The sequence below is a fragment of the Salmo salar genome, chromosome 16, assembly GCF_965601325.2.
Source record: "Salmo salar chromosome 16, fSalSal1, whole genome shotgun sequence".
NCBI classification, from domain to species: Eukaryota; Metazoa; Chordata; class Actinopteri; order Salmoniformes; family Salmonidae; genus Salmo; species Salmo salar.
In genome coordinates this window covers 7,162,270-7,185,120 of record NC_138306.1, presented here as the reverse complement: position 1 = coordinate 7,185,120, position 22,851 = coordinate 7,162,270, and the positions used below count along the sequence as shown (strand labels likewise).

The 22,851-nt window shown below is 46.9% G+C and overlaps 1 protein-coding gene across 2 annotated transcripts in view; it reads left to right on the top strand.

Moving 5' to 3' along the window:
* The first annotated feature begins 7,259 nt into the window (after positions 1 to 7,259).
* Positions 7,260 to 22,851, top strand: part of LOC106573096 (anoctamin-1) — a 70,852-nt gene continuing 55,260 nt past the window's right edge. For both annotated transcript variants that reach the window (XM_014147797.3, XM_045696892.2), the window contains exons 1-2: positions 7,260 to 7,436; positions 21,813 to 21,994. In XM_014147797.3, coding sequence (XP_014003272.1) covers positions 21,887 to 21,994 — 108 coding nt within the window. In that variant the 5' untranslated portion in view covers positions 7,260 to 7,436; positions 21,813 to 21,886. The remainder of the gene's footprint in view (positions 7,437 to 21,812; positions 21,995 to 22,851) is intronic.

Sequence of the window (22,851 nt, the reverse complement as noted above, 5' to 3'; positions counted from 1 at the left end):
AAAATACACACGGCGTAAAATAGCGCAGACACGAACATGAGCCGTCACAATAGAAATAATCCCGCACAACACGGAAGCGGACCAGCTAACATAAATAGCCCCGCTAATTAACCAAACTAAACACAGGTGCACAAAACCAAAAAGAACGGAAAACCAAAAAGGGAATCAGTGGTAGCTAATAGGCCGATGACGACGACCACCGAGCGCCACCCGAGCAGGAGGGGGCGCCACCGTCGGTGGGAATCGTGACAGTACCCCCCTCCTGACGCGCGGCTCCTGCAGCGCGCCGACACCGGCCTCGAGGACGACCCGGAGGGCGAGGCGCAGGGCGATCCGGACGGAGGCGATGGAAATCCTTCAACATGGATGGGTCCAAGACGTCCTCCGCCGGCACCCAGCACCTCTCCTCCGGGCCGTACCCCTCCCAGTCCACGAGGTACTGCAGGCCCCTCACCCGGCGTTTCGAGTCCAGAATGGCCCGTATGCTGTATGCCGGGGACCCCCCGATGTCCAGAGGGGGTGGAGGGACCTCCGGCACCTCACCTTCCTGCAGGGGACCAGCTACCACCGGCCTGAGGAGAGACACATGAAACGAGGGGTTAATACGGTAATAGGAAGGGAGTTGTAACCGACAACACACCTCGTTTATCCTCCGCAGGACTTTAAAGGGCCCCACATACTGCGGCCCCAGCTTCCGGCAGGGCACGCGGAGGGGCAGGTTCCGGGTCGAGAGCCAGACCCTGTCTCCCGGTACGAACACGGGTGCCTCACTGCGGTGGCGGTCAGCACTCCTCTTCTGCCGTCCACTGGCCTCCTTCAGGGAGTCCTGGACGGCTCTCCAGGTCTCCTTGGAGTGCTGTACCCAGTCCTCCACCGCAGGAGCCCCGGTCTGGCTCCGGTGCCATGGTGCCAGGACCGGCTGGTAACCCAAAACACACTGAAAGGGTGACATGTTAGTAGAGGAGTGGCGAAGTGAGTTCTGGGCTAACTCAGCTCAGGGAATGTACCTCGCCCACTCCCCTGGCCGGTCCTGTCAATACGACCTCAGAAACCTGCCCACCTCCTGGTTCACCCTCTCCGCCTGCCCATTGCTCTCGGGGTGAAAACCGGAGGTCAAACTGACCGAGACCCCCAGCTGCTCCATAAACGCCCTCCAGACCCTGGATGTGAACTGGGAACCTCGATCAGAGACAATGTCCTCCGGCACCCCGTAGTGCCGGAAGACGTGGGTAAATAGGGCCTCCGCAGTCTGCAGGGCCGTAGGGAGACCGGGCAATGGGAGGAGATGGCAGGACTTAGAGAACCGATCCACAACCACCAGAATCGCAGTGTTCCCCTGAGAGGGGGGAAGATCTGTCAAGAAATCTATAGACAGGTGCGACCATGGTCGTTGTGGAATGGGGAGGGGCTGTAACTTCCCTCTCGGTAGATGCCTAGGAGCCTTACTCTGAGCGCACACCGAACAGGAAGAGACATAGGACCTCACGTCCTTAGCCAAGGTGGGCCACCAGTACTTCCCCCTGAGACTCCGCACTGTCCTCGCCACACCAGGATGACCCGCAGTAGGTAGCGTGTGCGCCCATCGAATCAAACGATCACGAACACCGAGCGGCACATACATGCGACCCACGGGAACCTGCGCAGGCGCAGCTTCCAACACTAATGCCCGCTCGATGTCTGCGTCCACCTCCCATACCACCGGTGCCACCAGCCTAGACGCTGGAATGATGGGAGTTGGATCGATGGGCCGGTCCTCCGTGTCATAGAGACGGGACAGCGCGTCGGCTCTAGTGTTAAGGGAACCCGGTCTATAGGAGATAGTGAACCTAAACCGGGCGAAGAACATGGCCCACCTTGCCTGACGTGGATTCAGTCTCCTCGCTGCCCGGATGTACTCCAGGTTTCGGTGGTCGGTCCAGATGAGAAAGGGGTGTTTAGCCCCCTCAAGCCAGTGCCACCACACCCTCAAAGCTTTTACCACCGCTAGCAACTCCCTGTCCCCCACATCATAGTTATGCTCCGCCGAACTGAGCTTCTTCGAAAAGAAAGCGCAGGGGCGAAGTTTCGATGGCGTACCCGAGCGCTGTGATAGCACGGCACCCACCCCAGCCTCGGATGCGTCCACCTCCACTATGAATGCTAGAGACGGGTCCGGGTGCGCCAACACGGGTGTGTCGGTGAACAGCGTCTTCAACTTCTTGAAGGCTCCGTCCGCCTCCGTCGACCATCGCAAATGCACCGGCCCCCACTTCAGCAGTGAGGTAATGGGAGCCGCTACCTGGCCAAAACCCCGGATAAACCTCCGGTAGTATTTGGCAAAGCCTAAGAACCGCTGCACTTCCTTCACCGTGGTTGGAGTCGGCCAATTACGCACGGCCTTAACGCGGTCACACTCCATCACCACCCCCGTGGTGGAAATGCGATAACCCAGAAAGGAAATGGCTCGTTTGGAAAACACACATTTCTCAGCCTTAACGTATAGGTCATGCTCCAGCAGTCTACCAAGCACCTTGCGCACCAGGGACACATGCGCGGAGCGGGTGGCGGAATATATCAGAATGTCATCGATATAGACAGTCACGCCCTGCCTGTGCAGGTCCCTGAGAATCTCGTCAACAAAGGATTGAAAGACGGCTGGAGCATTTTTCAACCCATACGGCATGACGAGGTACTCATAATGGCCCGATGTGGTACTAAAGGCGGTTTTCCACTCATCTCCCTTCTTGATACGCACCAGGTTATACGCGCTCCTGAGATCCAGTTTCGTGAAGAACTTTGCTCCATGAAATGATTCCACCGCCGTAGCGATGAGAGGTAGTGGGTAACTAAACCCCACCATGATAGCGTTTAGACCTCTGTAATCAATGCACGGACGCAGACCTCCCTCCTTTTTCTTCACAAAAAATAAACTCGAGGAGGCGGGTGAGATGGAGGGCCGAATGTACCCCTGTCCCAGGGATTCAGTGACATATGTCTCCATAGCCGCTGTCTCCTCCTGTGACAAGGGGTACACGTGACTCTTGGGAAGCGCAGCTTTAACCTGGAGGTCTATCGCACAATCCCCCTGTCGATGGGGTGGTAATTTAGTCGCCCTCTTTTTACAGAAGGCGATCGCCAAATCGGCATACTCAGGGGGAATGCGCACGGGGGACACCTGTTCTGGACTCTCCACCGATGTGGCACCTATGGAAACTCCTAGACACCTCCCTGAACACTCCTCTGACCACCCCTGGAGAACCCCCTGTTTCCACGAAATACGGGGATTGTGACCAGCCAGCCAGGGGACCCCCAGCACCACCGGAAACGCAGGCGAATCAATAAGAAAAAAACGAATGCGTTCCTTATGATTCCCCTGCGTTACCATGTCCAGTGGCACCGTAGACTCCCTGACTAGCCCTGACCCTAATGGTCGGCTATCTAGGGAGTGCACGGGGAAGGGGGGATCTATCGGCACCCGCGGAATGCCCAGCTTAATGGCAAGTCCACGATCCATAAAGTTCCCAGCTGCGCCTGAATCGACTAGCGTCCTATGCTGGGAAGAGGGAAAAAATTTAGAAAACAAAACAGGTAAGAACACGTGACCAACACGGGGTTCTGGGTGAATCTGGTGCTGACTCACCTGGGGTGACCGAGAAGTGTTCTGCCTGCCCTCTCGACTTCCAGACTGGCTCCTCCAGCACCGGTCGGCCGTGTGTCCTCTCCGACCACAGCTGGTGCAGGAGGAGCCAGCTCCTCCGGTGCCCCTTGGCACGGCCCCCCCTACCTCCATAGGGGTAGGGGTGGGGGTGCACGGAGGTGGAACGTGCAGGACCCTCTCCGAACGCCCGCGGGCAGCCAGCAGATTGTCCAAACGAATGGACATGTCGATGAGCTCGTCCAGGGATAGAGCGGCATCTCGACAGGCCAGCTCCCTGCGGACGTCCGCCCGGAGACTGCATCTATAGTGGTCTATGAGGGCCCTGTCATTCCACCCCGCCCCAGCAGCCAAGGTCCTGAACTCCAACGCGAAGTCCTGAGCGCTCCTCGTCTCCTGCCTGAGGTGGAACAGCCGTTCACCCGCCGCTCTTCCTTCCGGAGGGTGGTCGAACACGGCCCGAAAGAGGCGGGTGAACTCTGGATAATGGTCCCTCGCCGAGTCTGGGCCATTCCAGACCGCATTAGCCCACTCCAGAGCTCGGCCCGTCAGGCAGGAAACGAGGGCACTCACGCTCTCCTCTCCTGAGGGAGCAGGTCTGACGGTGGCCAGGTACAGCTCGAGCTGGAGCAGAAATCCCTGGCACCCAGCCGCCGCCCCATCATACTCCCTCGGGAGCGCCAAACGAAGCGCGCCTGAGCCAGACGTAGTGGGAGGAGGAGGTGGCTGCATCGGAGGAGCCGGAGGTGGAGAGAGGAGACCACTTCTCTCCCATCGGTCCATCCTCTCCATCATCTGGTCCATCGCGGATCCTATGCGGTGGAGGACCGTAGTGTGGTGGAGGACGCGTTCCTCCATCGAGGGGACAGGGGTGGCCGCTGCTCCTGCTGATTCCATGCCTTTTCGTGGTGCGGGATTCTGTAACGGATTGGCAGTCGTGGTGAAGGAATGAGGCACAGGAAGCAGCGAGCATAGGGTAGTGGCGTATTTAATTTACACTCACTCATCAAACAAAATACTCCCAAACACAGGGGAGAAAATACACACGGCGTAAAATAGCGCCGACACGAACATGTGCCGTCACAATAGAAATAATCCCGCACAACACGGAAGCGGACCAGCTAACATAAATAGCCCCACTAATTAACCAAACTAAACACAGGTGCACAAAACCAAAAAGAACGGAAAACCAAAAAGGGAATCAGTGGTAGCTAATAGGCCGGTGACGACGACCGCCGAGCGCCACCCGAGCAGGAGGGGGCGCCACCGTCGGTGGGAATCGTGACAGCCACACATGCTATATGGTACACTAAATAGCCACTACCAACTTAGCCTGCTCTAGCTTTGGTCTTGCAATGTATTAATATTATAGAAGTTAATACCCTAATTATGCATTGATATACTATAATTATTGCTTGTTATTATTTGCTATTTCTCTGTCTCCCTGTAGAAAAACATACATACAAACTACGTTACACACTGGCTGGCCAATTCTAACCAAAGCCAACCAAGACAAGAATCAGACTGTCAACTGAACTGTCAACTGTCAATCATATAACCTAACTCAACTGTACTGGGATTCAATCCATCAGAACAACCTTCCATGCCATGTACCCTCTTCTGAATATAAATACTATTTTCCGGGTTGGTGCTCCCAGTCTCTGGCAAGGTGTTGCACAACTCTTTATTAAGTGCTGTTACCAGCAGTGGAGGCTTGTCAGAGGAGGAAGGGGAGGACCATCCTCCTCAGTGAATTTCATAAAAATAAAAATTGCTAAACATTTTAAAAGTGATCCTTTTTAGATACAATTATACTAAATACAATCTCATGTCACCAAATAATTGATTAAAACACTGTTTTGCAATGAAGGTCTAGAGTAGCCTCAACAGCACTCTGTAGGGTAGCAACATGGTGTAGACGGAGGACAGCAAGCTTCCGTCCTCCTCTGAGTACATTGACTTCAATACATGGTTCTCCCTTCCATAGACTTGCACAGTAATTATGACAACTTCCGGAGGACATCCTCCAACCTATCAGAGCTCTTGCAGCATGAACTGACATGTTGTCCACCCAATCAAAGGATCAGAGAATTAATCTAGTACTGAAAGTGTAAACTACAGCTAGCTAGCACTGCAGTGCATAAAATGTTGTGAGTAGCTGACTCAAAGAGAGAGCGAGACAATAGTTGAAAAATTAATTTCTTCCAAAATGAAGGAAAAGCAAGATAGAGAGATTTCATAATTTTTTTCACTTTTAGTTTTACTTACTTAGCTAGCAAATGCAGCTAGCTAGTTTAGCCTGCTCAAACAGAGGGATGGTATGTCAGCTAGCTGTCTATGACTATCCAACACAACACTGGAACTCTTCCAAGTCAAGGTAAGTTTTTAGTTTTACTAACTTATTGCCACCAGGGCCTGCCGGTGTAAGTGCTAAACTGCTTACTGGCTGAACACTAACGTTACTGCATGATTGTAGCTGGTTTACTAACACAGTAGTTCTATTAGCTATGTTGACTATGGCGTTACTTTAGCTAATATGGGGACAACGATGTAGGCTGTGTGTAGCGGTTATGATATGATTTGGCTTGGAAATGTTTTTTTCGCCCGGTCTCATACAGCTGATGTGTTGTGCATTGAAGTCCACAATCGAAGGGAAAAGGTGAGGAGGAGAGTGCATTGATGCGAGAAGGAATACCATGCGGCTGCTATGAAAGTGAACTGTGTTTACGCGTGATCAGGGGTGTATTCATTCCGTCGAATCTGTTGAACAACTTTTCTTAAACGGAAGCAAACGTAACAGGGACAGACATACCTGAATTTTGCTAATAGAAACTCTCATTTGCAACTGTTGGACTAATGATTACACCATGGATCAGCTAGATGCAGGAGAGTGTCACTGTATTGAATGTGTCACGGTCTGTCACTTCAAATCTTTCTCTCGACCTGTGTGCACCTACTTTGTAAACTTTAATTCGTAGGCTAGGTTGTAGCAACCTCATGATGGGTGTAGGGAAAATGTGAGTTTCATGTAGTAGCCTAAACCTATCCCTGTTACATTAAAATGGGTGAATGTAATATGAATGACAGTCATCGAATATGCTGTAATAGAAATAAGGCCATGGTCATGAAAATAAAAATTGTCCTCCCTCATCTTAAACGGCACCGACCACCACTGGTTAAAACACACCTTGTCATGTTTCAGAACACCTCAGGATGAATGTTTCAGTACACCTTACATTTGTCCCACTACCCTCACACCCATATGTTTCAGTACTCCAGCAAAATTAAGGTTTTGTCTCCTTTAATTAAGTTGGTGGCAGCTCACTTGCCACTAGTTTTAGTGTTTCAAAGCACCTCATTATTACATTGTGGTAAGTTATGGTATTTGTGGGACAGAATAATGCCCAATCAAGTGAAGTAGTCTCATGCATATGGAACAAACCCCTATGGATAATTCAATACAGCCTAAATATATGGCCTGCCTAAATGTATTGGCGAATTAAATGATTGATTTGGGAATGTTTGGCTCCTGGTTTACTCTACGCCATAAAAAAATGGGCTGATACTTCAATGGCAAAGAGGAAAAGAGGGACTGCCTCAGATATAGTTCTTCATGCATGTTCCTCTGCCTCACACTTTTCGCGCGACTCGACGAAGGAGGGCTGACAAGAGCGCAGCGCGCACTGACTATCCTCGGGAACAACGAGGAGAGGCTGACTGCTTGATGGTCACTATGGATTTAAATTCTCTGTAAACCTCCTCAGCAGGTTGGACCGGAGGCTTTTTATTTCATCCACTGCAGGTATAAAGTTGCTGATACATCTCTGTATAATTTTTTCAGTTGGTATGTGGGGATGGTGAAACAATGACAAGACTAGCCTAAGTCATTGTCACAGCGAACTATTATATTTTGTGTTTAAATGCATATTTCAAAATGAATCATGTCAAATCAATTTCTCACGCAGGACAATAACACCCTTTAATCTGCATGCGTAATAACGATGTAATAAACATACAAGACGTGTATCATACAAGACGTGTATCTATTTTTCGATTGTTTTGTGAATTGATACAATGGTGTAATTATGAGTGTGATATAAAATGCAGTGAATTAATTATTTACTTTGGTCTTTTGCATCTTTAACTTGAACTGTAAAGAGAGCTGGTTAACCTGCAGCGCTTTGCATAGGTCGGACTCCGCTAGATGAAAGGGAATTCAAGCAGCGAGAGCAGGACATAATCGTTATATTTTTGAGTCTGAGCAAGCGTTAAAAAAGTTTTGTTATACAGACACAGACATGAAACTAGGCTTCAGTATGTATCTGTACAAAATGTGAGTATATGATTTGGTATACAAACATCCGGCAATCCCATTGACAGTTTAAAATAAGGAGCTACAAAGGTCTGACTTGGAGCGCATTGTTTCGGCCAAAGCATTTTAAAAAAAAATCTTTATTTAACTAGTGAAGTCAGTTAAGAATAAATTCTTATTTACAATGACGGCCTACCCCGGCCAAACCCTAACGACGCTGGGCCAATTGTGCGCTGCCCTATGGGACTCCCAATCACGGCCAGTTGTGATACAGCCTGGAATCGAACCAGGGGCTGTAGTGACGCCTCTAGCACTGAAATACAGTGCCTTATTCCGCTGCGCCACTCAGGAGCAGAAACATCCACTTTTACCTTTCCTATTGTTTGGATGTGATTTAGTGACAGTCGAGCTCGAGGAGGGGAAGCCAATTCCTGTTCTATGGTGTCAGGTGTACAAACTAATCCAGGAGTATGACAATCATGTTGTGAGAGAGGAGTTTTCCCTGTCGCAAAACCCTCACCTGTCTTTGTCAGTCAGGTCGGAGTGCACTGTGCAAGGCTGTCAGAAGGTCATATTGTCGATGCTGCGTGCATTGCGTGTTCAGTCATTACACACTGTAAGACTTTTCTGTCATTTCAACAGTAAAACACTGTAGAACATACAGTAAAATACTTTATAGGTTTTACAGAATGAAATTGCATTGCATTATGGGTAAAATGCAGAAAAATACTATTATTGGTAGCCTATTATTGGTAGCCTCTTGTGAAAATTACTTTAACATATTGCATTTCACGGATGGGCCCTCTGATCAATTTCCACCAGGGGTCTCAACTTACTGTTACAAGTTAGAATAGTAGAATACACAAGGTGCAATATGTAAACTTGGTTGTGGATCAGCAGTTCTTCTCTTGTTTTGTCAGTCACTGATAGTCAGTCAATTAGCCTATGTCAGCTAACATTTTTTAGATAGGATTTTGATCTCCACCCTATTGCAAAATGTGTATAATTGGAGGAAATGAGCTGACATGTGTTGTACAATCTTCTCTCCGCCCCATGGCAAAATGTGTAGAATTGCACGAAATTGACTCCAAAATGAAGTTTTACTGTCTAAAACTAATCTCTACTGTCAAGAGGGGGGCCACAATTTTTTTTCTTGCAATTGGGGACAGCAATTGCGGCCCCTCATGATAAGTTCAGGTTTTTGGTGGCCCCCAACCCCATCAAAGATTCCCATCCCTGTATTGCTTTACAGTAATAGGTTATGTATACTGGAGACAAAAAATGTCCGTTTCAGGGGCCAACCTCATGCTGTCAGGTGAGACGCATGAAGCTCAGACCATTTTAGTAAATATCTTTTTGAAGCGGCGGTGAAGTGGACAAATATTTTCAGCACCTTCTGGGTACACTGTTAAAATATCTTGTTGTTTTTACAGTATTATACAATACAACTAACCTGTGATTTTAGGTGGAACTGGTAAATTGTACCTTAAATTCCAATGAAACATTGGTTTAACAGTATACATTTCTGTAAAGATCTACTGTATTTCAAATGGTACTATAATTACACCCAGCAGAATACAGTACCCTACCGTATTTTTGGTGGCTGCATGGTATTGTTATTTCTGACTCATCAACATATTTTGAGGTGTGCCTTGTAAGAGGCAACATTTGTTGCACCCGTGAGTGAGAGTGCTGTACCAATTTAACTGATATGTGCTAGTAGTGTCCCAACAATGAAATGTGTATAGGGGGCGTAGTAGAGGAGCAGCAAGTCTAAAACCTTTAATGGTTGAGTGTTTGCCATGCCCTTGGTCTGTTTTGTCCTGTAGTCACTGCGGGTTTGGAAGCCTTTGTTAAGGCCTCTAGAAGTGCAAGTGATATTAAAGACCAAATATTAATATCCACTGAGTGTACAAAACATTAGGACCTGCGTTGCAGCTCTTGACACAAACCGCCTGGCATCTACCATCATACCCCATTCAAAGACACTTGCATATTTTGTCTTGCCCATTCACCCTCTGTCTTCTCCCATTAATCTATAGTGATAATCTATACTGATTGAAGTGGATTTAACAAGTGACATCAATAAGGGATCATAGCTTTCACCTGGATTCACCTGGTCAGTCTATGTCATGGAAAGAGCAGGTGTTCTTAATGTTTTGTACACTCAGTGTACATTTCATATGCTGTAATATGTAAACACATTACCTGGCAGCCAACCTGCTTGCACCAATCCAATTACAGTAAAACTGTAAATTGCAAACCCAGCCTCCCCTCAATGAATTTCATCCATCCATTAATGGATTCATTAGTTCAATACAATTACCGAAAAAAGACTACAATAAGAGTATTAGTACCGTCAAACTGGTTTCGGTAACATGCTGTACAGTAAATTGACAGCATTATACTGGCATCAGAGTTGCCATCATATTACTGTAACTGTATAACTGTATTAGACAGCACAATTTTTTTTACTGTAAAACATTCTACAGCATCCCTGCTGTAAAGCAAATTACAGTATTTACCTGGCAACTCTACTGCCAGTATAATGCTGTAAATTATGAGAGAAAAGTTTTACAGTGTAGCCTATCAAGTTCGTATTGTAGGTTGCGGCTATCCACACTGTAAGTGAGAGACTTGAGTAACTTGTAACTGATAAAGTGTTTGGTTTATCATGTAAGACAAAAAGACTGATTGCATTTTGGTTTGGTTTGCACTAGTTCTTCTTGTCAATATTTCCTGTAAAGTTTGACTAATATGTGCTCACACATTATACATTTTCTTAAACTCAAGGGCCCCCCTCAAATCGGAAGTGTCATTAGGTCTGGGCCCTATGTGCTGTCAATGTGCATGTGATACATTTTGGTTTGGTTACATTTGGATTGTTACTTAAGTTCAGTCCAATTACTTAAAAATGCACTCCTGTTTCTTAATCACAACAAATTCATAAGATATTGCACAAATTGGAACATCATTTATAACATATCACACAAATTGTAAAATTCGCATCAGATCAAAATCCAATCAAATGTGATTTATTGGTCGTGTACACATATTTAGCAGATATTATCGCAGGTGTAGTGAAATGCTTATGTTTCTGCTTATGTTTCTAGCTCCAACAGTGCAGTAATACCTGACAATACAAAACAATACACGGAAATCCCAAAAAGAAAAAGAAAGGAATTAAGAAATATATATATTTTTTGAACGAGCAATGTCAGAATCCGGAATATAAATATAATGTACATGTATATTGTCACGGGTCTCGTAGGGATTTGACCAAAACGCAGCGGGAACGTGTAAACTCATCTTCTTATTTTATTAAAGAAGGAAAACAAAAGAAACACGTATACAAAAACAACAAACGACACTAAACAGTCCCGTCAGGTGCACGAACACAAAACAGGAAACAACTACCCACAAAAACCCCATGGAAAACACCCCTACTAAATAGGACCTTCAATTAGAGGCAACGAGGAACAGCTTCCTCCAATTGAAGGTCAAAACAATAAACTAGACACAGAAATAGAAAAACTAGAAAATAGAACATAGAAATACAGAACATAGAACACTACCCAAAAACCCCGACAACACAAACACACCCCTGCCATGTCCTGACCAAACTACAATAATAAACAACCTCTTTTACTGGTCAGGACATGACAGTACCCCCCCCCCCCCCCAAAGGTGCAGACCCCGGAAGCACCTCACACAAAAATAAACACACAAAGAAAATAAACTCCAAAACAAAAAATAATCCTAACAAAAGGGAGGGAAGGGAGGGTGGCCACCGTCACCGACGGTTCTTGTGCTACATCCCCCTCCTCCCCAACCTCCTACTACGGAGGTGGCTCAGGCTCTGGCCTTACTCCCCAACCTAACCTGTCCACCCCCGCTAAATGCTTATTATATTTTACCCCTCCTGAAGTCTCTGGGCTATGGCGCATCGCTGAAGACCTCGGGCTGATGCGCGTCGCTGGAAACCTCGGGCTGATGCGCGTCGCTGGAGACCTCGGGCTGATGCGCGTCGCTGGAGACCTCGGGCTGATGCGCGACACTGGAGACCTCGGGCTGATGCGCGACGCTGGAGACCTCGGGCTGAAGGGCGTCGCTGGAGACCTCAGACTGGAGGGTGACTCTGGGAGCTCCGGACTGGAGGGCGACTCTGGGAGCTCCGGACTGGAGGGCAACTCTGGAAGCTCCAGACTGGAGGGCAACTCTGGGAGCTCCGGTTCCGGACTGTAAGGTGACTCTGGGAGCTCCGGTTCCGGACTGTAAGTCGACTCTGGGAGCTCCGGTTCCGGACTGTAGGGCGACTCTGGGAGCTCCGGTTCCGGACTGTAGGGCGACTCTGGGAGCTCCGGTTCCGGACTGTGGGCCGTCTCTGCTGGCTCCGGACTGTGGGCCGCCGCTGTCGGCTCCGGACTGTGGGCCGTCTCTGCCGGCTCCGGACTGTGGGCCGTCTCTGCCGGCTCCGGACTGTGAAACCGTCTCTGCAGGCTCCGAACTGTGGGCCATCTCTAGACGAGGTACTGTTGCCGGAAGCTCTGGACGGGGCACTGTTGCCGGACACTCTGGATGGGGCACTGTTGCCGGACACTCTGGACGGGGCACTGTTGCCGGACGCTCTGGACGGGACACTGTCGTCGGAAGCTCTGGACAGGGACTGCGCACTGAAGGCCTGATGCGTGGGGCTGGCTTAGGAGGCGCCAGACTAGGGACACGCACCACAGGGCTAGTGCGAGGAGCAGGAGCAGGACGAGCTGGACTGGCGTGATGCACTGGAGGCCTGGTGCGTGGGGCTGGTACTGGAGGTACCAGACTGGAGACACGCACCCCAAGGCTAGTGCAAGGAACGGGAACAGGACATACTAGACTGGGCTGACGCACTGGAGGCCTGGTGCGTGGTGCTGGCTTTGGAGGCGCCAAACTAGAGACACGCACCTCAGGGCTAGTGCGAGGAGCAGGAACTGGATACACTGGGCCATGAGTAAACACTGGAGGTCTGGGCTGTGCAGAGGCCTGATGGCTGCCGTGCGTAGAGCGGGCGTAGGGTAGCCTGGGCCTAAGAGGCGCACTGGTGGACAGATGTGCTGCGCAGGCATCCTCCTTCCAGGCTGGATGCCCAATCTAGCACGGCACTTGCGAGGGGCTGGGATCGCTCGCGCTGGACTGTGCGTGCGCATTGGCGAGATCGTGCGCACTTCCCGCATACACCGGCGCTCTTCTGATCCGCTGCTCCCCATAATAAGCAGGGGGAGTTTGTTCAGGTCTACTGCCTGCCCTAGCCAATCTCCCCGTGTGCCCCCCCCCAAAAAAAAATTGGGGGCTGCCTCTCAGGCTTCCTTGCTAGCCATGTCCCAGCATAGCATTCTCTGTCATCTCCAGCCTTCCTCCATGGTCCTTCTCCCGCTAGTATCTGCTCCCAAGTCCAAAACTCCTTATAGCTCTGCTGCTGCTCCTTCCTCCGCTGCTTGGTCCATTGGTGGTGGGTAGTTCTGTCACGGGTGTCGTAGGGATTTGACCAAAACGCAGCGGGAACGTGTAAACTCATCTTCTTATTTTATTAAAGGAAAACAAAAGAAACACGTATACAAAAACAACAAACGACACTAAACAGTCCCGTCAGGTGCACGAACACAAAACAGGAAATAACTACCCACAAAAACCCCATGGAAAACACCCCTACTAAATAGGACCTTCAATTAGAGGCAACGAGCAACAGCTTCCTCCAATTGAAGGTCAAAACAATAAACTAGACGTAGATATAGAAAAACTAGAAAATAGAACATAGAAATAGAAAACATAGAACACTACCCAAAAACCCCGACAACACAAACACACCCCTGCCACGTCCTGACCAAACTACAATAACAAACAACCTATTTTACTGGTCAGGACGTGACATAGATGATGCTGGGTATAGACATTACAGACTGTATATGAATAGAAGATATCTGTACAGCCGTAGTTACAGTTGAAGTCGGAAGTTTGCATACACTTAGGTTGGAGTCATTAAAACTCGTTTTTCAACCACTCCACAAATTTCTTGTTAACAAACTATAGTTTTGGCAAGTCGGTTAGGACATCTACATTGTGCATGACACAAGTAATTTTCCCAACCATTGTTTACAGACAGATTATTTCCCTTATAATTCACTGTATCCCAATTCCAGTGGGTCAGAAGTTTACATACTCTAAGTTGACTGTGCCTTTAAACAGCTTGGAAAATTCCAGAAAATGATGTCGTGGCTTTAGAAGCTTCTGATAAGCTAATTGACATAATTTGAGTCAATTGGAGGTGTACCTGTGGATGTATTTCAAGGCCTACCTTCAAACTCAGCGCCTCTTTGGTTGACATCATGGGAAAATCAAAAGAAATCAGCCAAGACCTCAGAAAAAAAACGTAGATCTCCATAAGTCTGGTTCATCCTTGGGAGCAATTTCCAAACGCCTGAAGGTACTACGTTCATCTGTACAAACAATAGTACACAAGTATAAACACCATTGGACCACGCAGCCATCATACTGCTCAGGAAGGAGGTGCATTCTGTCTCCTAGAAATGAACGTTCTTTGGTGTGAAAAGTGCAAATGAATCTCAGAACAACAGCAAAGGACCTTGTGAAGATGCTGGAGGAAACAGGTACAAAAGTATCTATATCCACAGTAAAACGAGTCCTATATCGACATAACCTGAAAGGCTGCTTAGCAAAGAAGAAGCCACTGCTCCAAAACTGCCATAAAAAGCCAGACTATGGTTTGCAACTGCACATGGGGACAAAGATCGTACTTTTTGGAAAAATGTCCTCTGGCCTGATGAAACAAAAATAGAACTGTTTGGCCATAATGACCATCATTATGCTTGGAGGAAAAAGGGTGACGCTTGCAAGCCGAAGAACACCATCCCAACCGTGAAGCACGGGGCTGGCAGCATCAAGTTGTGTGGGTGCTTTGCTGCAGGAGGGCCTGGTGCACTTCACAATATAGATGAAATCATGAGAGAGGAAATGTATGTGGATATATTGAAGCAACATCTCAAGACATCAGTCAGGAAGTTAAAGCTTGGTTGCAAATGAGTCTTCCAAATTAACAGTGACCCCAAGCATAATTCCAAAGTTGTGGCAAAATGGCTTAAGGACAACAAAGTCAAGGTATTGGAGTGGCGATCACAAAGCCCTGACCTCAATCCTAAAGAAAATATGTGGACAGAACTGAAAAAGTGTGTGCTAGCGAGGAGGCCTACAAACCTGACTCAGTTACACCAGCTTTGTCAGGAGGAATGGGCCAAAATTCACCCAACTTATTGTGGGAAGCTTGTGGAAGGCTACCCAAAATGTTTGACCCAAGTTAAACAATATAAAGGCAATGCTACCAAATACTAATTGAGTGTATTTAAACTTCTGACCCACTGGGAATGTGATGAAAGAAATAAAAGCTTCAATAAATCCTCTCTACTACTAACATTTCACATTCTTAAAATAAAGTGGTGATCCTAACTGACCTAAGACAGGTCATTTTTACTAGGATTAAATGGCAGGAATTGTGAAAAACTGAGTTTAAATGTATTTGGCAAAGGTGTATGTAAACTTCCGACTTCGACTGTATATAGGATGATCCTTGACTGGAATACAGTAAATACATATAAAGTAGGTAAAACAGTATGTAAACATTATTAAACTGACCAGTGTTCAATGACTACAGTATGTACATAGGGCAGCAATTTCTTAGGTGCAGGGTCGAGTACCGAGTGGTTAGTAACAGTGACTAATGTTCAGCGCAGTGTACTGGGCGGAGGCCAGCTAGTGGTGACAATTTAACAGTCTGATGGCCTGGATCTAGAAAGTTCGTTTTTCAGTCTCTCGGTCCCAGCTTTGTTGCACCTGTACTGTCTCCACCTACAAGATGGTAGCGGGGTGAACAGGCCATGGCTCGGGTGGCTGAGGTCCTTGACGATCTTCTTGGCCCTTCTGTGACACCGGGTGCTGTAGATGTCCTGGAGGGCAGGCAGTGTGCCCCCGGTGATGTGTTGGGCTGACTGCACCACCCTCTTGAGAGCCCTGCGGTTGTGGACGGTGCAGTTGTCGTAGCAGGCGCTCTCAATCGTGCATCTGTAGAAGTTTGTGAGGGTCTTAAGGGCCAAATGGAATGTGTTCAGCCTCCTGAGGTCTTCTTCACCACACCCTTGCTTAGTGAAATTTCTCATCCTCTCCATTGCGGCCCCGTTGATGTGGATGGGGGCGTGCTCCTTCTGCTGTCTCCTCAAGTCCCTCACCTCCTCCCTGTAGGCTGTCTAGTTGTTGTTGGTAATCAGGCCTACCACTGTTGTGTCATCTGCAAACTTGATGATTGAGTTGGAGACATGCTTGACCACGCAGTCCTGGGTCAACAGGCATTACAGGAGGGGGCTGAGCATGCACCCTTGTGGAGCCCCTGTGTTGAGGATCAGCATAGCGGAGGTGTTCTTGCCTACCTTCACCACCTGGGTTTGGCCCGTCAGGAAATCCAGGACTTAGCGAGCTTAGCGGGGTTAGGACCCAGGGCAGCGAGCTTAGTGATGAGCTTGGTGTTGAAGGCTGAGCTGTAGTCAATAAACAGCATTCTTACATAGGTATTCCTCTTTTCCAGATGGGATAGGGCAGTGTGCAGTGTGATAGCAGGTGCATCCTCCATGGATCTGTTGGGGCGGCATGCAAATTGTACTGAATCTAGGGTGATATCATATAAATTGCTACATTTGTAACATATCACATGAAATGGATGACCTAGTGTACAACTGGATGACACAGTAAACAAAAAACAGGGACCCGTTTTGGCTCGTGAGCACCACTTTCAAAACTACTGTTTGAAATTATACATAGGTTAGAGACTGCATCGTTAACTCAATATCTGCTTTGGAATTACTATGTGTTTACACACATCACATACTAGTTTAACTGTAGGGCCCCTGAAACCGGCAATGACATTAGCTCAGGGTCTCCAGAAAGATTCGCTGCTACACCACCCTTTCACTTCCTGCCCAGACCGTCATGTGGCAGATGCTTTTTGGGATGTGGGATGAAATGCAGTGTCCTTGTAGTGTCAACACACTGTGGTCACTTTCACTTGCTAGGTTGTCTTATGACCTATGATGTCCCATCGAATCAATCAATCAATCAATCAATCAATCAAATGTATAAAACCCTTTTTGCGTCAGCAGTTGTCATAAAGTGCTTTTACAGTAACATAGACCACAACATATTTCTAGAAGGAAGACCTGGAGAGGAACCAGGCTCTTCTGGCTGCACTAGTTAGAGATTACAGGTAGGCTACACTGAGTATGTTTACATGCACATATTATGCAATAGTCATGTAAACACCTTACTGTGCTTATCTTAATTGAAGTAAGTGTGCGCCGATTTAAACACCTTGTTTTCTGAGCAATCATTCAAATTATTAGGACATGTAAACACCTTAATTGGCGTTTAAGCTCTGTATTTGATCTGCGCATGTCTGACCCCCAGCCGAGTGAGTCTCTGTCTTTAGCGCTAGCAAAGTGAGTTCGGAACAACTGAATGTATATGCGTCTTAGAAATAGTTTTCACATACAAACTTTATATGTCCGAACTCAGAATCAAATATACTTCCCAAAAATAACATGGTCAGGGGCCTCCCGAGTGGCACAGCGGCCTAAGGAACTGCATCGCAGTGCGAAAGGCGTCATTACAGACCTGGGTTCGATCCAAGGCTGTGTTGCAGCCAGCCGCGATTGGGAGACACATGAGACGGCGCACAATTTGTCCAGTGTCGTCCGGGTTACGGGAGTTTTTGTCTGGCTAGGATTTCCTTGTCCCATCGCGCTCGAGTGACTCCTTGTGGCTGTCCGGGCGCATGCCCGCTGACTTTGGTCACAAGCTGTATGGTGTTTCCTCTGACACATTGGTGCGGCTGGCTTCCGGGTTAAGCGAGCATGTATCAAGAATCAGTACGGTTTGGCAGGGTTGTGTTTTGGAGGACACATGGCTCTCGACCTTCACCTCTACCGAGTCCGTACGGGAGATGCAGAAATGGAGCAAGACTGTAACTACCAATTGGATATCACGAAAAAGGGGTACAAAATAAATAACATGGTCGCTGTGGTAGAACATTTATTTTGATTTGCCAATCAAGGCCAGATAGTTTTTCAGTTTAGTGTGCAAATAAAGAGTTTCATTCCAAAATGCTTTGTATCCATTTTCAGAAATGTCGGTAAAGTAGCTTTTATTGTTTAAATAACGTATGTGTGTCTTTTCACCATTTATTAACCATGGCATGGTGTAGTCAATAACAAACATGTATTTGTTTGAAATCTATCATTTCAGAGAGACAAATAATCTTGTTTTGTTGCAAAACGCAAAATATCCGCCTCACTTTCAGAGGAATGAGTTGTACTGCTAGGTTTTACACAGTAGAATGTAATAAATAACCCACATTTTTAATAAAGTACTGCGCAAATGATACATTTGTGACATCAATATTTATTTTTGTATTTCTGTTTTTATGAATCAATACAGTAATGTGAGATCAGGAACATTTAATCAGGAAGAGACATAAAACAAGACAGGAACAGCATCAGCACACGGGTATACAAGGGCATAAGCTGATGCGCATGACGGGGGAAGGCAGGTGTGCGTAATGATGATGGCAGGTGTGCGTAATGATGATGGCAGGAGTGCAACATAGTGTTTTGCAACAAAACCCATTTTAATGAGAATGATGACAATGAATTTACACATTTTATTAGTACGAATATTTGTCAGTGTAGTCCATTGTTCATTTAAAGTCATGTTTAATATGTTTTAGATAACCTATAACATCATGACATTATCATAACAAAACCACCATTTAGCAATATTTAACCATTTATTAAGTTCACTTGGATATAATCTATAGGACTTTAGATGTGTGTGTGTGGACCCATTATGGTTATCATTATATCTCCTTTATTCTGATTTATAAATGTAATATTAAATGTATTTCATTTTCATTAGGTTATTGAACACAAATTGTGAATTCACAGCACTCTCTTTTATTCAATTTTTTTTAGTATCCTGTGTAGAAAGATTGACCTATGGTCAACTTGAAATTAATTGAAGTGTAGCTTGTCCAAATTCCACAGAGACCATTCTAATATTAGAACGAGAGGAAGTTATTTTTTCCCTTTTTCTTTTCCTCTTCATTCTTTAAAAAAAAACAATGATTCCCACGGAGACTCCTTCTAATCCTCGGGTCTGCTTATTTAAACTGCCAAACACACAACTGGGTGGAAGCCCAATGTTTTGAAGCGAACAGATAATTCATGTTGCAGAGAAGTGAGCCCTGAGTCAGAGATAGTCAGGGACTTGATGGAGACCAGCTGGACAGTAGCTTATGTTAGTGAAGATGCACGCACATCTTCCCTTTGAGTTGAGGAAAAGCACCATCCGGGTGAGGTTCAACAGAGTCCAAGGAGCAATTCACATAGTGCAGTATGTCTGAAAAATAAACAACACTCAGCTGCAAACTCTCAGATGTCATCTGAGTCGGGCCCTGGCCTGCCTGGGCAGCTAGCGGGAGATTGAGAGGGATGATTTCACAGATATAAATGTTGCTTTTGGATGCTTTAGTTATGGATGACCATGAAAAACAAACAATAGCACTTTACACTTTTATAACCATTTTGTTATTGCATAGATTATTAAGCAAATTATTTACACAAGGGGGGATGAAAAAGCTTTTGATATTTGATATTGTTTAGCCAGTATATCCTTATTTGATATTATTTAGCCAGTATATCCTTATTTGATATTATTTACATTTACATTTAAGTCATTTAGCAGACGCGCTTATCCAGAGCGACTTAAAAATGGGTGCATTCACCTTATGATATCCAGTGGAACAGCCACTTTACAATAGTGCATCTAAATCTTTTAAGGGGGGGTTAGAAGGATTACTTTATCCTATCCTAGGTATTCCTTAGGGGGGGGGGGGGGGGTTTCAGGTGTCTCCGGAAGGTGGTGATTGACTCCGCTGTCCTGGCGTGGTGAGGGAGCTTGTTCCACCATAGGGGTGCCAGAGCAGCGAACAGTTTTGACTGGGCTGAGCGGGAACTGTGCTTCCTCATAGGTAGCGGGGCCAGCAGGCCAGAGGCGGATGAGCGCAGTGCCCTCGTTTGGGTGTAGGGACTGATCAGAGCCTGAAGGTACGGAGGTGCCGTTCCCCTCACGGCTCCGTAGGCAAGCACCATGGTCTTGTAGCGGATGCGAGCTTCAACTGGAAGCCAGTGGAGAGAGCGGAGGAGCGGGGTGACGTGAGAGAACTTGGGAAGGTTGAACACCAGATGGGCTGCGGCGTTCTGGATGAGTTGTAGGGGTTTAATGGCACAGGCAGGGAGCCCAGCCAACAGCGAGTTGCAGTAATCCAGACAGGAGGTGACAAGTGCCTGGATTAGGACCTGCGCCACTTCCTGTGTGAGGCAGGGTCGTACTCTGCGAATGTTGTAGAGCATGAACCTACAGGATCGGGTCACCGCCTTGATGTTAGTGGAGAACGACAGAGAGTTGTCAAGGGTCACGCCAAGGTTCTTAGCACTCTGGGAGGAGGACACGATGGAGTTGTCAACCGTGATGGCGAGATCATGGAACGGGCAGTCCTTCCCCGGGAGGAAAAGCAGCTCCGTCTTGCCAAGGTTCAGCTTGAGGTGGTGATCCGTCATCCACACTGATATGTCTGCCAGACATGCAGAGATGCGATTCGCCACCTGGTTATCAGAAGGGGGAAAGGAGAAGATTAATTGTGTGTCGTCTGCATAGCAATGATAGGAGAGACCATGTGAGGATATGACAGAGCCAAGTGACTTGGTGTATAGCGAGAATAGGAGAGGGCCTAGAACAGAGCCCTGGGGGACACCAGTGGTGAGAGCACATGGTGCGGAGACAGATTCTCGCCACGCCACCTGGTAGGAGCGACCTGTCAGGTAGGACGCAATCCAAGCGTGGGCCGCGCCGGAGATGCCCAACTCGGAGAGGGTGGAGAGGAGGATCTGGTGGTTCACAGTATCAAAGGCAGCAGATAGGTCTAGAAGGATGAGAGCAGAGGAGAGATAGTTAGCTTTAGCAGTGCGGAGAGCCTCCGTGACACAGAGAAGAGCAGTCTCAGTTGAATGACCAGTCTTGAAACCTGACTGATTTGGATCAAGAAGGTCATTCTGAGAGAGATAACAAGAGAGCTGGCCAAGGACGGCACGTTCAAGAGTTTTGGAGAGAAAAGAAAGAAGAGATACTGGTCAGTAGTTGACATATTTAGCCAGTATATCCTTATTTCATATTATTTAGCCAGTATATCCTTATTTTATATTATTTAGCCAGTATATCCTTATTTGATATTCATGCACATCCAGTTAGAGTTAGAACAATTGATTTAATTGTCACTCCGCAATGATATAATAATACAAAATAAAGATTTTTAAAAACCACATTGTGTACCACTCAAATTGAGTTTAAAACACAAAAAATAATCATATAGCTAAACATCCATGAGCTAGATCATTTCTGTGATATGGCATATGTACAGTACATCTGCTGCTTGCTGTCAGTGTTGCATGTGATAACTCACAGTTGTAACTTTGAAACATGGCCTGAACTAGATGGAAACATGCATAAAGAATGCATGAAGGTATGCTACTTAAATTTTAGCACCGGAAACATATCATGGACACATACTCTACGTTATATGCGCCTATGCATTTGAACTCATGGAGGCCTATTTTATAGCTTACAGAAAAGCTTATTCATCGTCTATGATACTTTACAACCAACCCAAAATGTATGTGTTGAGACTTGAGAGATGCACCTTGCTGTTTGTCTCCCCAGGTAAAGCCCACCTGACCCAGGACCCAGACCCGTCAGGAGAGCCCCAAGAGACTGGCCAGCAGTCTGGGGAAGCCATGGAGAAGAATGAGAGGTCCACCCCCATCCCTGGCAAAGAGAAAGAGGTGGATATCATCAATATCAAGGGCATCGAGGACATAGGCTATGTCCAGCCGGATTCCATAGTAAGCCACCTTTACTTTTCAGCAACTGGCAAATCACAGTCCACAGCACATAGTAGCTAGCACATAGCAACATCTGATTCCTGGAAAGAACATCCAGCACAATAAAACTGGTGTTGACAGTGTAGAACACCCTTGCAAGACTAATTGGTTGGTTTGCCCAATGAAAAGTTTAGATTACAGTGGGGATACCTCATTCCTGCATTGTTTGTTTCCTTTTGTACTGATGGCCTTTTTATTAACTGACTTTATTTGTCAAATGTTGTACACTATATATACAAAATCATGTGGACACCCCTTCAAATTAGTGGATTCGGCTATTTCAGCCACACCCTTTGCTCACAGGTGTACAAAAATCGAGCACACAACCATGCAATCTCCATAGACAAACATTGGTGGTAGAATGGCGTTACTCAAGAGCTCAGTGACTTTCAATGTGGTACTGTCATAGGATGCCACCTTTCAAACAAGTCAGTTCGTCAAATTTCTGCTCTGCTAGAGCTGCCCCGGTTAACTGTAAGTGCTGTTATTGTGAAGTGGAAACGTGTAGGAGCAACAACGGCTCAGCCGCGAAGTAGTAGGCCATACAAGCTCACAGAATGGGACCGCTGAGTGTGTAATAATCGTCTGTCCTCAGTTGCAACACTCACTACCGAGTTCCAAACTGCCTCTGGAAGCAATGTCAGCACAAGAACTGTTCGGAGCTTCATGAAATGGGTTTCCATGGCCGAGCAGCCGCACACAAGCCTAAGATCACCATGCGCAATGCCAAGCATCGGCTGGAGTGGTATAAATCTCGCCGCCATTGGACTCTGGAGCAGTGGAAACATTCTCTGGAGTGATGAATCACGCTTCACCAT